The sequence below is a fragment of the Zosterops lateralis genome, assembly GCF_965231275.1.
Source record: "Zosterops lateralis genome assembly, chromosome: 1".
NCBI classification, from domain to species: domain Eukaryota; kingdom Metazoa; phylum Chordata; class Aves; order Passeriformes; family Zosteropidae; genus Zosterops; species Zosterops lateralis.
In genome coordinates this window covers 76,777,214-76,792,581 of record NC_139762.1, presented here as the reverse complement: position 1 = coordinate 76,792,581, position 15,368 = coordinate 76,777,214, and the positions used below count along the sequence as shown (strand labels likewise).

Below are 15,368 nucleotides of genomic sequence, written 5' to 3'. Positions count from 1 at the left end.
ACTTAAAATTAAATGCATGGTCAAATGAGTACTTTTTAATTGAAAAATCTGTTGCATTTTTTCCCAAAATCTAATCATTTTTGCAACATTGCATCAATATTTTCAACATGTAATTTTTACAAAACAAAAATTTAATAACTCTTAATATTTTATCATTTGCACAAAAATTTTAACTGCTATCCACAGTAAATTAAAATTAACATAATGGGTACAAAGAAGTATTACACATTCATGCCCAGAAAAATCTTCCTTTGTAACCACGACCTCCTTTCAGTGTTTTTTGCAACCTGTTAGGTTAATAATAAGTAAGTTAAATATTTTTTGAAATATAATTTTATCCACTGTCTTTAAGCTTTTGTATGAAATTTTCTAAAAGGTACAAAGTTTTCTGGTGGACAAGAAGCTGCCACAAGGAAATAAAAATGGCAAAGAGACATAATGTCATTATGTAAACCTCCATCTGCAACTAGGCCAAAAAAACAGTTTAAAGAAAATATCTCCAATAATGTTACCCTTATAATACAACAGGAATGATGATATCTACCAGAACTGAAAAGAATATTTCACATACCAACAACATCCTCACTTCCCATTTAAAAAACTCCAATCCAAATGCCTCCCTAACAGTCTGCGGAGTTTACATTACAGTCCAACCACCAACACAGTAAAAAAAGCAAAATAACTTCTATCATTACATATCTTCTGAAACTCTACCAGGCTCCTTTTATGTTCCTTGAAGGCATTCTGTGCCATTCTGTGAGTGCAAGGGTGCAACACTGAGTGTCAGGACAGCGGATCAGCAGATTTGTAAGTGGACATATAAAAGTTAATATGTTGTTATGGTTTGCTGGGTTTAAGCCAGATAGCATGACTGCAGAGGTGCCCTTGATAAGCATGTAGAAAAAGAAAGATAAAATTTAAATTGAATTCAGAGATTAAACCTGAGGTGTGGCAGAAACCCAGTACTGGTTGGATGGATTGAAAAAATTATCAACTGACAGAAGCTGCAATTGAAAAGGGAACAGATATCATCACTAAAATATAGCTCCCTTTATAGACACTAGGAAACAAAAAAATTAATTATAAATTTATCCAACTCCTTGGACAACAGTTCCTAAACCTATTTGCTGTAATGAATTATATTTTTTCACACTAGCTCATAGTACTGGTAAACAACTAGTGGTGTGATAAGGATGGACAAGTACACTAATCTTTGTCAGTCTAAAGGAAAAGAGAGGTTTCGTAGGAAAACAAGAAATAAGTTATTATTCATTTTGGAAATCTTAAGGAAAATAAGAAATTTCCAGCAGAGCAAGAGAAAAATTACAACATTACAACTTAAAGCGTGAAAAAAAAAAAAAAAAAATACTAACCCTGATGTAGCTGGACAATTACTAAATTCAATTAAAACTCATAGTTAATACTTTGGCGCAATTATTGACATGCATTTAAAAGCCACCTACACAAATTTCCAAATAAATGCCTTGCAATGTTTTATGTTTACATATGATGTGAACTAACACTTTTTTATGGCTGGTTTCTTTATTTCATACATAAAATTGCGGTAATGGGATGAAATTAATTTCAAAATTTACTTGGTGCTAAAATAAATGCAAAATATGGTTTTTTGACACTTTTGCTCTTCCAAAAAGGAAAAGGTTAAGGCCATTAAGAATATGTTATATAATCAAGCCACTTCAGCAACTGGATGTGCTATAACTCATATGATAGGGTGATCTAATTGGAGACTTTCAAACAGTTGAGCTTGTTCAAATATATCTATCTACATGACACTACACTCCGGTTTATAATCACACCCCAAGTGTTACCCATCTGTTTCAGAAAATTGTTTTACTGATACCTGCTTCAAAGATTCTGAAATACTAAAACTTCAAGCAAAACAAATATTTGAAATGACTCATGAATTATGTCCATTTCTGTAGAACTGAAATGTTAAAAAAATGTAGATAGAATTAAAAGAAAGCTGTTGAAAAAAAAAAAAAAACAACTCTTAGATTATAAGGTCAGTAATGTCTCCCAACAAGTATTTAACCACTGTTTCACAGAGACAGCCTGACAATATCTCATACAGACATGAGCCAAATAGAAAAATACAAAAAATACTATCTAAAAAAAACCAAACACCCAAGAAGATAAGAAGATAAAGAAGATAAAGTTCAGCAACATAAAGGTTAAACTATATTAAAGACATTTTTTTTAGACTAGTGGTGAAACTGGAAATGTTAAACACTAAATCATTGTAAACTTAATTGCTAGTAAGAGGAGCTGATGAAAGGCTCAATTGAGCACTGCAACAGACCTCCCAGAGAAGAGATCACAGCACCAAGCTTGTATGAATCCAAGATGGATTTGGACAATGTTCTCAGCTACATGCTCTGACTCCTTGTGTGTTCTCCATTGGGACTTGATGACTGAGAAAGGTCCTTTTAAACTCAGCATAATCTGTGATTCCGATTCTATGAATGTTTCCTTGGGCATTGGATAAAGAAAGTTTGATAGGTCACTGTAAAATATTACAGTGCTAGAGTGCTACAGTATCACTTACAGTTCTGTATTGCAAACTATGAGCCTGTCTCAACCTTCTAAAACAATTGACTGGGAAGATAGGAGTCCTGAGGATCCAGTATAATCAGTCTATAGCAAAACCTTTCCAGCAAATTTGACCATGTTGAACAGATTATTCTTATGCTTCCAGCATTACAGACTTCCAGGAGCTGTTTTGAAGCAGAAATCTTCTGGGGGTGGTCTAATTTTTTCTAGAGAAGCTGGCCTGTTTCTTACAGATCAAGATTCTGAGATGATTCAGTTCTCAGCTTTTATCACATTCACTCATATACATTCCCTTTGTTCATGATATGAGGAAATTAATACTACTTTCCAGGTAATGTACTGTATACAATATCACTTTGCAGGACTTTAATCTATGCTAATTGAAACATTTTCCAAATTCATGTATATGATCTTCATCTTTCAATTAACTTTATGGCTTACCTGTCATTATAGTACAGAAATAATTTATTTATCTTTAGAACAATACATTTCAATTAGCCTACAGGCAGCCTACAATGCTGTCTTACACTCAGAAAAGTAATTTCTCTGTCTGAACCTCTCAAAAAAGAAGTGCAACAGTATTTAATGAAAATTGATAAGCATATTATTGAAATTATTGTATTTATTAATCTATTCTATTTTGGTGATCATTTTGACTTACTTTTATGTAAGTCAAAATTTTATGTTACAATGTCTTCTTGAACAGTAGACATTATCTTATTTAACAATGGGAGGGAGAAGAGACATAATACTGAATACCAACTTGGGGAAGAGTGTTTATTACACTGGAGGGCAGGAGTGCTGCTCAAAGGTACCTGGACATGCTGGACAAATGTGCTGAAACAAACCTCATGACTTTCAGTAATGGCACCAGGGGAGGGATAATGCCATTTATCAGTACATGCTGGGGCCAGCCAGTTGTAAAGAAGTTTTGCAGAAAGGGACCTGAAAACAACATTTCAAGGATTTACTAGACAAGACTCTTAATAACTTGATATAACTGAACCTGCTTTAAGCTGGGCTTTGGGTAAGATTACTTTTTCAAGTCTCATGTGAACTTATGATCCTGTAGTTTACAAAGGTATGTCTCATGTTTTACTGCCTGCCATATTTGATAAAACTAAAGTGGAGCTTCAACTGGGGACTGTGCTTAATCTATCTTGGTGGCTTTCTTTGAGAAAGCTATTCTTCATTCACAGAGCTGCTTGTTTTCACTACCTGTAATAGATTATTCTGGATTTCTCTTTTGAGACTGCAGTCTTTTTAGAAGCCTATTTGTCACAGCATGTCTTGGACATTTGTCACATGTTCCTTTCCTATGCTTATTTTTAATATAATAAATCAAATTTTAATCCATCATCATTATGAGTACAGAAAATTTTATGATTGCAGAAGTTCAGTCAATTTTATATCTATTAATTTTGATCTGAGTATTTATTTTTGATGCCAACATCTCTTTCAAAAAAGTAAATTAAGAAATTTTTAATAGGTATGCTTGGCTTACTTTTCTTCCCTGCCAAAAACCCCAATGCTATTACACTTTCTAAATGTATTTGAATTATAAATGAAGTTACTTCTTATTTGCAAATACGACAATCAAAAAAATTCAAAACTCAAACGTTTCCAACTTTTGCTTGCCTTGAAAGTTTGAAGAACATAGAAACTTTGGGTCAATTTCGGAAAAAAACCCAAAACAACCAACATTCTTCTTTGATGCAAGAGATTCCTTTGGCTGAAATAAGATTTGTACATTCCAATGCCCCTGCTTTTTACATCTCAGTGTATAACAGGAGTTATTATTGTGATTAAGATTTTAATCAGTGATGAGTTTATGTTCCATGACACTTTGCCTTTAGAGACAATAACTAAAAGTTCTTGAAAACTTTCTCACCTCAGAATACTAAACTTTTGATCTTGGAAAATAAAAGTATTGTGGTTTCTTGTAAAAATTGTGATGTTTATACCACTCATAGGTAAAGGCAGTAACATGAAGAAAGCTGGGTTTCTCCTGGATTATCAGATTCACTACTTTCCTGTAGGTATTGAATCCCCAAATACATATTTTCTATGCAAATGGCATGGGAAAAGCAACATATGCACTTGATAATAATCACTAATGAGGAACTTAATTGTTGGGAAAGATCTGTAGCAGTCTCTAGAGGCTGGGCTCTGTTCAGCATATTTTATGTCATTTAAAGAGGGACCATGGCTGCATCAGGCACCTTGGGTAAAGCAGAGATAATAGCAACACCTGTAAAAAACTCAATTTGGACTGTGTTTGTTTTGTTGTTTGTATGCTTGCTTTTTCCTGGCACTAGTACAACTAGAATTGTGATCACACTGGGGTTTAAATTCATAAACAACATGAAAATTTAGGCTTTCCAAAGACCACTTCTCAAAATGGAGTGGCCCAGCTCCCAGTTCTCGACTCTGAGGGAAAAACAAACAACATTCCCTCATTCCCAAAACCATTACAGTCTTATTCAGAAACCCACAGAAAAACAAACAAACCAACAAAAACGCGCACATTTCTTTTCTGTCTAGCGTGTTTTGAAGTTATTTTGATATGTATGATGTATGTAATTCATAATGGATCTGGTACACAAAAATCCTTATGGACAGTATTCAATAAAATGAAATAAGACTCAATGGTACTGTTATGAGTAAATTTGATGCACCTAAGTGGTGCTAAAACTCAGTATATAGACCATATATTGATTAGAAGTATTTATTCTGACTTGGACATAAATATATTTTTCCCCCATCAAACTTCCTGTAATATTTGAATTCCATAAACAATTCTGTCAGCAAATTTTATTGCCATGAATTTTCATTAAAGGAGAGTTTTACAATAAGATATTTAATACTCTTGAAAAGTGTTATAATTATTTAAATTAATTTTACAGTAAAAACTGATTATGGAAAGCACACTTATTCTGCTCAGGAAACAGAACATCATGAGATTTCCTATGTGATCAAATACCATTAAATAACTCATGTCAGATTTCAATGATATATGAAACAATTTGGTAGCTTTAAATATTGTGCAAATGTCATATTGTTCTTCTCACACAAAAAAAAGCCCAAAAAACAAACAAACAAAAAAACCCCCAAAACAAACAAACAAAAGCCCCCCAAAAAGCCAAAAAACCTCAAAAAACCCCAAAATCAAAACCAAACCAAACCAAAAAAACCCCAAAACCAAAAAAACCCCAAAACAAAACAAAACAAAACAAAACTCAAAAAATACCAAAACCAAAACAACCAAACAAACAACAACAAAATTTAAAAAAAAAAAAAACAAAAACCAAAACAACAACAACAAAAAAACCCATAAAAAAACCCACAAAAAACAAAACAAGAGAAGAAAGAAGACAAAAATCACTTTAGATAATATTTTCCAGACTATGGAAGCATACATTCAAAGGTACATATACTTTTCTTTCATATGTCTTAACTCCCTTTTGAACCTAATGAACACATCTCCAGTAATGTCTTTCTCATATGTCCAAGGCATCGCATAGATGAATGATAGATTCTAGCATATTACAAAGACACAGTATGAGAGAAATTTCAGACATTCACCCTAGTCAGCAAGGCTTGTCTCTTTTACGACTCCCTAAAATAGCTTGTTTTTGTGCAGCAGCCTTGCTAAGAAGGTGATTCTAAATACTTCTAGCGAATCAGGCCCCAATACACTTCTCTGTCTAAAACTAACATCTTCAGCAGGTAATAGGGGCACACAATAGCAGCTTTCCCTTGTTAGCTTTGCTTCTGGCTGTCACAGGTAGGAGGAAGTTTTGGAAAACTGACAGAAATAGTTTTGCCCCTCATTCTGTTTCTGAAGTAACACTTAAGCCATTTTCAAAAGAAAAAAAAAAAAAAAAGGACAGGGGTCTTGTGATAATTCTCTGTAAACACAGAAAATCAGTACACGGAACACCAACTTTACTCACAAAGGAAGTGTCACTCACTAGGCATCCACTTTGAAACGTGAGCACTGACTTTGAAACCCGAGCATACACTTTAAGACCTCAATCAATTCAACACACATCTAGCTTTAAGGATATGTGACAAGAAAAATACTTTTCAGCACCAAAATTATGTTGTGCAACTATTACATCAAAATGTAATAGTCACACAGATGGGAAGTGATGAGCATGAAATAAGGAATAGACATTATTCTATTTGTAATGAAAAAAAAATCCTAATAAATAAGCAACCTTTAAAATTAAAATAATTTCTGGATTGAAATTCTTCCTAATACTCCCTGGATACTGGATCATTGCTGGACTCATCATAGACTTAATTGAATGGCTTGGTTTGAAAGGAACATTGAAGACAATCTGGTTTTAACTCTTCTACCATGGACAGGGACACTTTTCACTACACCAGGGTGCTCAGAGCCCTGTCCAGCCTGGCCTTGAACACTTCCAGAGATGGGACATCCAAAGCTTCAATGGACATCCTGTGCCAGTTCCTCCTGATACCTTGTCTAAGTTTATTCTCCTTCTGTCTAAAAATGTCTCCCCTTCCGATATCGTTATCTGCCCTTGTAAAAAGCTGTTCTCCATCTTTTTTATAAGTCCTTTTTATGTACTGAAAGGCTGCAAATGAGGTCTCTCTACAGCCTTCTCTTTTCCAGGTTGACAACCTGAGCTCTTTCAGATTGTCTTCATCAGTGAGGTGTTCCAGATCTCTGATACCTTCATGGCCCTCCTCTGGACCCACTCTACCACGTCCACATTGTTCTTGTACTGAGGACTCCAGACCTGGACACAGCACTCCAAGTGGAGCTTCCCAAGGGTGGAGTAGGTGAGCATAATCACCTCCCTTGACCTGTGGGGTGCAACTCTTCTCATGTAGCCCAGGATGCAGTTGTCTTTCTGGGCTGTGAGTGCACACTGACTGTTCATGTCCAACTTTTCACCCACCAGAACCTCCATGTCCTTCTCCTCAGGGGTGCTCTCACTGAGCTCTTCTTCTAGTCAGTTTTTATGCCTGAGATTGCCCTGACCCAGTTGCAGACCTTGCACTTGGACTTCTTGAGCTACATTAGGTTCATATGGTCCCACTTCTCAAGCCCATAAATGCCACAGTGAACAGGATCTAGATTATACTAGATCAGTTGGTCAGATGTCAGCCATCTTAAGAGAAATTATCATGTCCTTATCTTGTTTCATTTAAAATCTGAGTTTCCCGAGGACACAAAACTTTTTCAATCCTTTTAATTTAATAGTCTCCAGTAATTTTTATCCCTTATCCAATATCAGGCAAATCTAGCAGAAGGACAGAGACCTAAAACACATTATGATTCTACAGGTCTCTTAGCAATTACTGGGTGAATAAAGGTGAAAGACCTGCTAAAAAACAATCAGATAAAATTTTGCTTTCCTCATCAAATTTGGCAGGAGCCAAGTTGTAAAGAGAAGACAGATAGCCCTGGACTAGACACCAGATAGGTCAGGAGGGGCTACAGCACATGGCAGTGGGGAGTGCAAGGGTGCTGACAGTTCATTACAGGAAATCATGACAGTCCTCATGACAGGAAATCATGAGAGCTGGTTGTACTACATGGAACTGGATATTCAGAAGAGACCACACTGGAGTATGAATCCTAAAAGAAAATAAGTAGCAGATACTTTTCCACTTACCTAGCTAATGAGTTACATTAACAAGGCCAGATAGTGGATACCTCACTACCACTGATGAGGGTTAATGTCTGCTTATGGGATGTGAGTTTACTTTTTCAGAACTAACAGGAGCATCTTCATACTGCATTCCTATTTAAACATGGCTGTGCACTTTTCATAAAATGATATTGTAAAAAGAGAGGTCAAACTAATTATGCATATACATAATTTCACATTATGTTTACTATTGCCCTGAAACTATCAAGCCTCAAAAAACAAGCTTTATAAGAAGTGTTTTAAGTTATGAGTTGTATTTAAATTCTGCTTTATCCTAAGAAACTGAGCTAGATGTATCAAAACCCAAAGCTACAAATTAGAATCTAAACACAGCAACTACACTCTTCCTCTACACACTGGCCACAATGTAATCATTACAACTTGATGTACAAAGAATACCAATAGAATCCGCTGCCTAGTGTGATGATCTTGATGCTATCAGAATCTCTTCATACTAAACAAAGCAAAACACAGAGAATTTATTCATCTTAAGCAACACCAGAAAGAATTATTGAAAGAAAAGTACACAGAATATTCTGATACAGCTCAAGGCTGATAACAATGCCATTAGAAGATAGCATATCTTCTATCAAATTTTGAAATAAATTTATGACTATGAAATTAGGGCCCTCAGTCATTAACTACATGGATCTATCAGTGGTAAAACTAACAAGAACTGAGAGATGCAAAAATCTTTCCATGCAGAGTGCTGTCAGCTTACATTAAATAGACACTTCATTTATTACTTGTCTCTTGGAAGAAAAGAAATTTATGATGATGAGAAAAAAGAAATCAGTATTATACAAGACACACAGGAAGTAATTGATAAGCAAAAAATACGTGAGGTTTCAGGCTATTCTCCTGCTGAATTCACAACCTTTTTCCTACTTTTGAGACATATTACTGTTTTGCAAGCAGAATTTTTCAGCTATGTTTCCTATACCAGAAATTAGACTGATAAAATTATGCAGTCCCATTTCATATTATTCCTCCTAGATTTTTTTATGTTTTGGAAAACTGTTGCTTTTCTGTTAGGAGTTCCTTTGAAAGAAAGTCAGCTCTATTTAGAACAAATACAGAGAAAACCACAATAAACCCTTTCAAGCAGATATATTTACAGCCTTTATTTCTAAGTTTTAAGTAGGGGTTTAAAGTGTTTATTTAAGGGGAAAAATCCTGCATATCTTTCTGCACTTTGCATGTCTAATGCACACTGATCTACTAAAGCCAGAAAGGTACCATCTTTTAAATATATTCAACAAAGTATATTTTTTAAAAAAACAAATAATAACAGCATCAATCAGATGTACTTCCCAGCACGTACTCAAGTAAGGTACTCATACAGTTAGATTCAAAACTCACAAGTATGGTAACGGAGAAAAAGAAACTAACCAAAAGAAAGTCTGTGGTTTAGCTGAGGCTCAGCCTGTCCCAAGGGTTATACACTCGATATAGGCAGTTTTGGTTAGCACTTCCCTTGAATTCAATTCTGAATGTGACAAGCCCCAGTAAGTCTCATTTAGCATTCCGTCTAATAAGGAAATTGAAGAGAAATTTGGCTGAAAATCATGGCACACAAAGGAAAGAGAGGAAAAATGAACAAAAGTTATTTCTTTTAGTGTAAGACTTGTGTATATAGTTCTCATGATGGTAAAAAAAACCTTTTTTAGACCAACTGCATTTTCATTCTGTATTACTAATACATAGCTACTGTTCTTTTGCAAGGGGTTTAAAATATATTTCTTGAAAAGGAGTAAAGAAATAATGTCACTCAACTGTGTATAGGAATCTTCTGTAAGGAAAGAAAGCAAATTTTTGTATTCTAGAAGACTTGTTCTAGAAATAATATTTTATGTTAAAAAGAATAAATAGTAAAATACAATTTTATTCTGCCTTAATAATTTTTCATTAAATGTGAAATGTTTTGTGATTTTCAATGATATTAGAATCCCTTAAAATGTATAAATTATACCACAAACACTTCATATTTTTTGATTTCTGAAAAAATATTAATACAGATAAATGCATATGTCAATGTGCATTTCTGCCTGCCAATCATTTTGCTAACTAAACCCTGCCATTCAAAATAAAAGAGGCCAGTTCTTGAAACCTGATAGGTAGGGATCCATTCCTGAATCCATTGAATTTGCAGGAAACTTAGGACGTTCTTTCTTTTTAATTTAGCTCTTATTCAAAGAGAAACCTTACCTATTTCTTTTCCAATATTTATGAAATATTAAATAGAATGATGGATGCAATGAAAAAATTGTGGAACATAAACCCAAAAATACTCAATTAGGGTGTGTTTCAAAAGCTTTATGTTTTCAAGTCTTTGTGAGGCACAGAGAAGATACTCATTTCTACAACACACTTAATAAGCCCATTTACTGTTTGGCCAGATTTTATATAATGTGTATTGCCAGGGAGCTTTGTTTCCCTTGGAGCCTTGTGATCTATACTATTGTTTATAAATCTTTTAATCCAAACAGCTTAAGGCATTTCCTGGTGGATGTACCTATGAGTACCAGTCCATTATGTTCTACAACAGCTCACACAATATTTGAGACCAGATTACAATATTCTTGTTGGACTTGAGCCAATATGTAGAGAAAATGCATTCATCTTCCAGAATATTTTAAATAAATTGTTGATTGAATTCAGAATTCCTGCAAGATCCCAGCTATTGTGTCAGATCAAGCTGTACCCAATGAGCTGGATAGAAATTAACTTCCTATTAGTTGTCACATTAAGATATTCTATTCTATTATTTACTCTTGATATATTCATGTGATAATATTGTTTGAAATCAATATCAACAATTCATTTAACTATGATAAAGTCAGACTCCACTATTGCTCAACAATATCTTAGATTTTCACCACCTGAAATTTAATAATTTATTTTAAAAGTTTAGTTGGTATAGAGAAAGCAGAAGAAAAAGAAATTGATGGATGCTTATGGAAACTGGTAAAGGCATGTTGGATGAAATATTTTAATGAATAGCCTTTTGTTGTTATCTACCATAGGAACATCAGAATTCCCTTGTGGAATCAAAATCACATGGTTATTGAAATATGCATTTAGCAAGGGCTGGAGAATAACCTACATATGAGAACAGTGTACTTTTGTCGCCCATCTCAATATTATTCAATGGTTAGACTGAAAGAAATTTTTACTGGTTTCAGTATTTTAGTTACGCCATCTCTGTGCTTTATCTGGAAATACTGGAAAATTAAAACATATTGGTAAATCCAAATGCTTTCCAAGCTGCTTTTCCCCCGTGAATCTGACTATTAAATGCATTTCACTAACAGCTTCTTACTTCCCTGAAAATCAACGTGATTTTCAAATCAGTTATACGTTGAAATTGTACATACTCTGAGGAAACCTGGGTGGATTGTCGTTGACATCTGTGAGTGTGATATTTACAGTTGTTGACCCTGACAGCCCTCCGACCTGCCCAGCCATATCTTTGGCTTGAATGACAACGGAATAATGCTCTCTGGCTTCCCTGTCCATGTTGTGCAAGGCAGTCCTGATGACTCCTGTGAGGGAAAGAAAACAAACAGAAGATCAGAATTAGCTTGTTCAAGCAAGAGCAAAGGCTGGGCATAACCTTTCTTTAAAGGACAAGTGGAGCTAAGTTGTTTTCAGTGGTTTCTGCCATATATATACATATATAAAATACAATTCCAGATGCCGCTAGACAACAAACCTGCTGCATAACATGAATAAATAAAGCAATATTCATTAAATCAATTATTATATTATCAAATAATTAACCCAACTTATAACACTCCTGACCCAAAGTTACATTGCCAAAATAACAGTGTTTTCTCATGCAACTCGTTAAATAGCTACTTAATCTAAAAACTAATGAATTGGAACTCTTACCACAAGGAATAAGACACAAGGTGTTTTCTAACAGAAAGGTAATTTCTTAATTAATGTATCACGTATCTCTTAAAATTACTCAAAGGCTAGATCTTCCTATTTGACAAATCTCAAAAAAAGTATTTTTGGTTTTGATACATGTGAATCATATAGATTTTTGTTTATGCTTGACTTAATTAATAATTGTAAAGTAAAAGGTAAGATTTTTATTGTTATTAATGTCTTAGAGAGAGAAAACCAAAACTGAATTATCCTAAAGTTCTATTATTTTTATCTATCATCATCAGATGTTTTTTTGCATTTAGTTACCTATACATGTAGAAGCAAAGATTAAAATAAAAGTAGAGACAGACAACTCTGTGGGCACAACTTCAATTAGGAGACATTTCTCACCAATAATGATACCCATAAATTAAACCCTGATAATTTTTTTGATCACAGAGTGACAGAAAAATCATGGAATTCAGTAAAGAGAAATGTCAAGCACAGTGGTAGGGAACCAGCACATGCTGTGGACCAACTAGCTGGGAAGGAGCTTTTCAGAAAAGAATCTGGTGTGGTCCTCGAGTTGAACATGAGCTAGCACTGTATCTTTGCAGCAAACAAGGACAAGATCTTCCCAGGCTGCATCATGAAATGCATTGCCAGAAGGTTGAGGGAGGGGATCCTTCTCCTCTGTTCATCTAATGAGGAGTTCTGGGTCCAGTTCTAAGCACACCAGTACATAAAATATATTAATAAACTGGAGTGAGATTCATATAAATAAATAATGATATATGTAAAATGCCCAATTTATTAACATTACATTTTTAAAGAACTAAAATTTTAGCTTAACTTCTATTGGAATCTGAAGTGAGCTCTTGCTGTAACCACTAAGTAAATATACCATAGCATCATCACATGTTGCTTCTGGGTAAATTTTAATCATAAGATAATTACTAATGCAAAGAATCTTAAGAAGTAGAGCCTTACTCTTCAAGAATTTTTTACATAAGGCACAATTCTCAAGCTATTTTGATTCCCACAGTTTCAGATGATGTAAAATGTATCTTCCAGAGCATTATTTTTCTTGCATTTTAAAATTACTTTCTTTTCTTTTCTTCAATAAAACCATTTAGCCATTACTACATACAAAATGGAATACGAAGCTTATACTATTGTTTCCATTTAGTTCTGAAAGCAAATCAAACAAAAATAAGGAGATCTATCCAGAAAGATTTTTTTTTTAAGTATCCATGAAATTTTAGAATTATTTTAATACAGTTTTGCACTGTAAGTTACTTTCCATCACAAGTGTAGATTTGGACAAACTGGCTAAAAATAGTGTACCAGTCTGGTTTAGTTTATCAGTGTTTTTTTCCTTAAAATGATATAGTTTGAAACAGATCCTTTTTTTGGAAATTGAAACACGATATATTGAAAATAACCACAACTTGTGCACACTATCAATTTAGAAAAGAAAATTTACAGTCATTTAGATAAAAAGAACTCCTATAATTTAAATACGCATTTTCATCAAAATAAATATGGTTCACAAAATCTGGTACTACTGTTCTTCAAATTCATTTTACTGATAAATAGGAATATGGAAATGTAATAGAACTGAGAATGTCCTGCTTTGACTTTTCAAATTAATTGTTTTAGGTTTTTTAACATTGAAACTAAATGTATCAAGCTTATGCATATGCATGTAAGAAGTATGGGATTTTTTAAAAGAACCTTCCATTTCAACTTGCAACAGACCAAATGTAACATAGTAGAACTGTCTTCTACACTATCTTCTCTAGCATTAGCCACTTGCATTTTTAAATTAATTTAAACAGACAGAAATTCTCCTGATTTATGCTTACTTTCCACTTTGTTTGCTTCAAGGGGTATGATACTGAATCAAGGCTCGCAGATAGTTAATAAGGATTTGTGGATGACTAATCATGACTAATCATTTAATCTCTCTCACTTGCAGCAGATTCCTCTTCTCTGAAAACTGAGACAATGAAATTGGGCAGGTTCCTAATTTCAAAACATTATAGGCAAAGTTTAGAATAGAAAACTAGTTTTAAATTTTTGATGGGCTAAAATCAGAAGGTGAGAAAAGATTTAGTTCCCTTTTTTTTCCCCCTGGGTTTCATATACATTTATAGATCCTGAAATTCTATCATCAGTATGAGGTACGTAATTACTGTGAGGATTCTGATGCAGGATCACTAGCAGCTCCACCAACAGTCCTGGCAGTGGAGCACTAAAATCTGTCAGTTTTAATCTCAAGTTTCACTATTGAACCTAAATGTGTAAGGAGAACTTAGTTGCCTTTTTCACTAAGGTAATATTAAATGCTCCAGCAGTTTCTTTTGAAGTAGGAATTGCCCCCCAAGTATTTTCTGTATGCTTGGGAAGGGTTCCTGTACTTCCCACAAGAAGACAGGAAGTTAATCTTAAGAAAGATATTTCCCTGACTAAAACAGTTACCAAAAAAAAACTTAAAAAGAAAGCTGTCACAGGTTTTTTAAATTTAAATACAGCCCTAATTTTGTCTCATATTTTTTAGGCAAGACTGTGACCCTGTTAAACAAGTACTTTCAGCTATGCCTTCAGTATTTATCCATCTTTAGTAGGAAAGGAAAAGAAGAAAATTAAAATCTCTAGATGTAGATGTCATAACAGGTACACCCCATACTGCTTCTGGTATTAAGTAAAGAATTTTTACAGAAGTTTGACTGCTATGTCAAAAATAAAATACAACATATGGAAGGGTAAATCTATTGGAATGGAGCTGAGAAGAACACACAGCTTTGGACCTCTGCCCTCAGAAATAGTCATACCTATTTCCATCTTAAAATTATGAGAGGTGTTTTTCTTCCCACATGGAAGGCTTTCTCAAAACATACATTTTCTTCTAACTTCTTTTCTAAGTTTATTCACCTCTAAAGCACACCAGTTTTGATAGGTTTTTTTTTTTAATTTTAATTTTAATTTTATGTGTGTCTTTATGATGATTTTGACAAATTTGAAAAGTACATTTTCCAATTCGAATTTATATTTCTTGACCATGTATGGTGAGAAACCTAATAACCTTACAATTAAGATTTTTATACCACCTTTTTAATTGCAACCTTTTTATTTTTTAAATGGAATACATGACATTCATGACTGATCTGGAATTGACTAATAAACTCACAGCATTTTTCTCTAATGACATTTCCAAATTAATGAGAC

At 33.8% G+C, this 15,368-nt stretch overlaps 1 protein-coding gene across 1 annotated transcript in view; it reads right to left on the bottom strand.

The window, feature by feature from the left end:
* CDH18 (cadherin 18) overlaps positions 1 to 15,368 on the bottom strand; it is a gene marked incomplete at both ends in the record, with an annotated part of 163,391 nt that overhangs the window by 48,683 nt on the left and 99,340 nt on the right. The window contains one exon of the mRNA XM_083874826.1: positions 11,639 to 11,806. Within this exon, the coding sequence (XP_083730952.1) occupies positions 11,639 to 11,806 (168 nt within the window). The remainder of the gene's footprint in view (positions 1 to 11,638; positions 11,807 to 15,368) is intronic.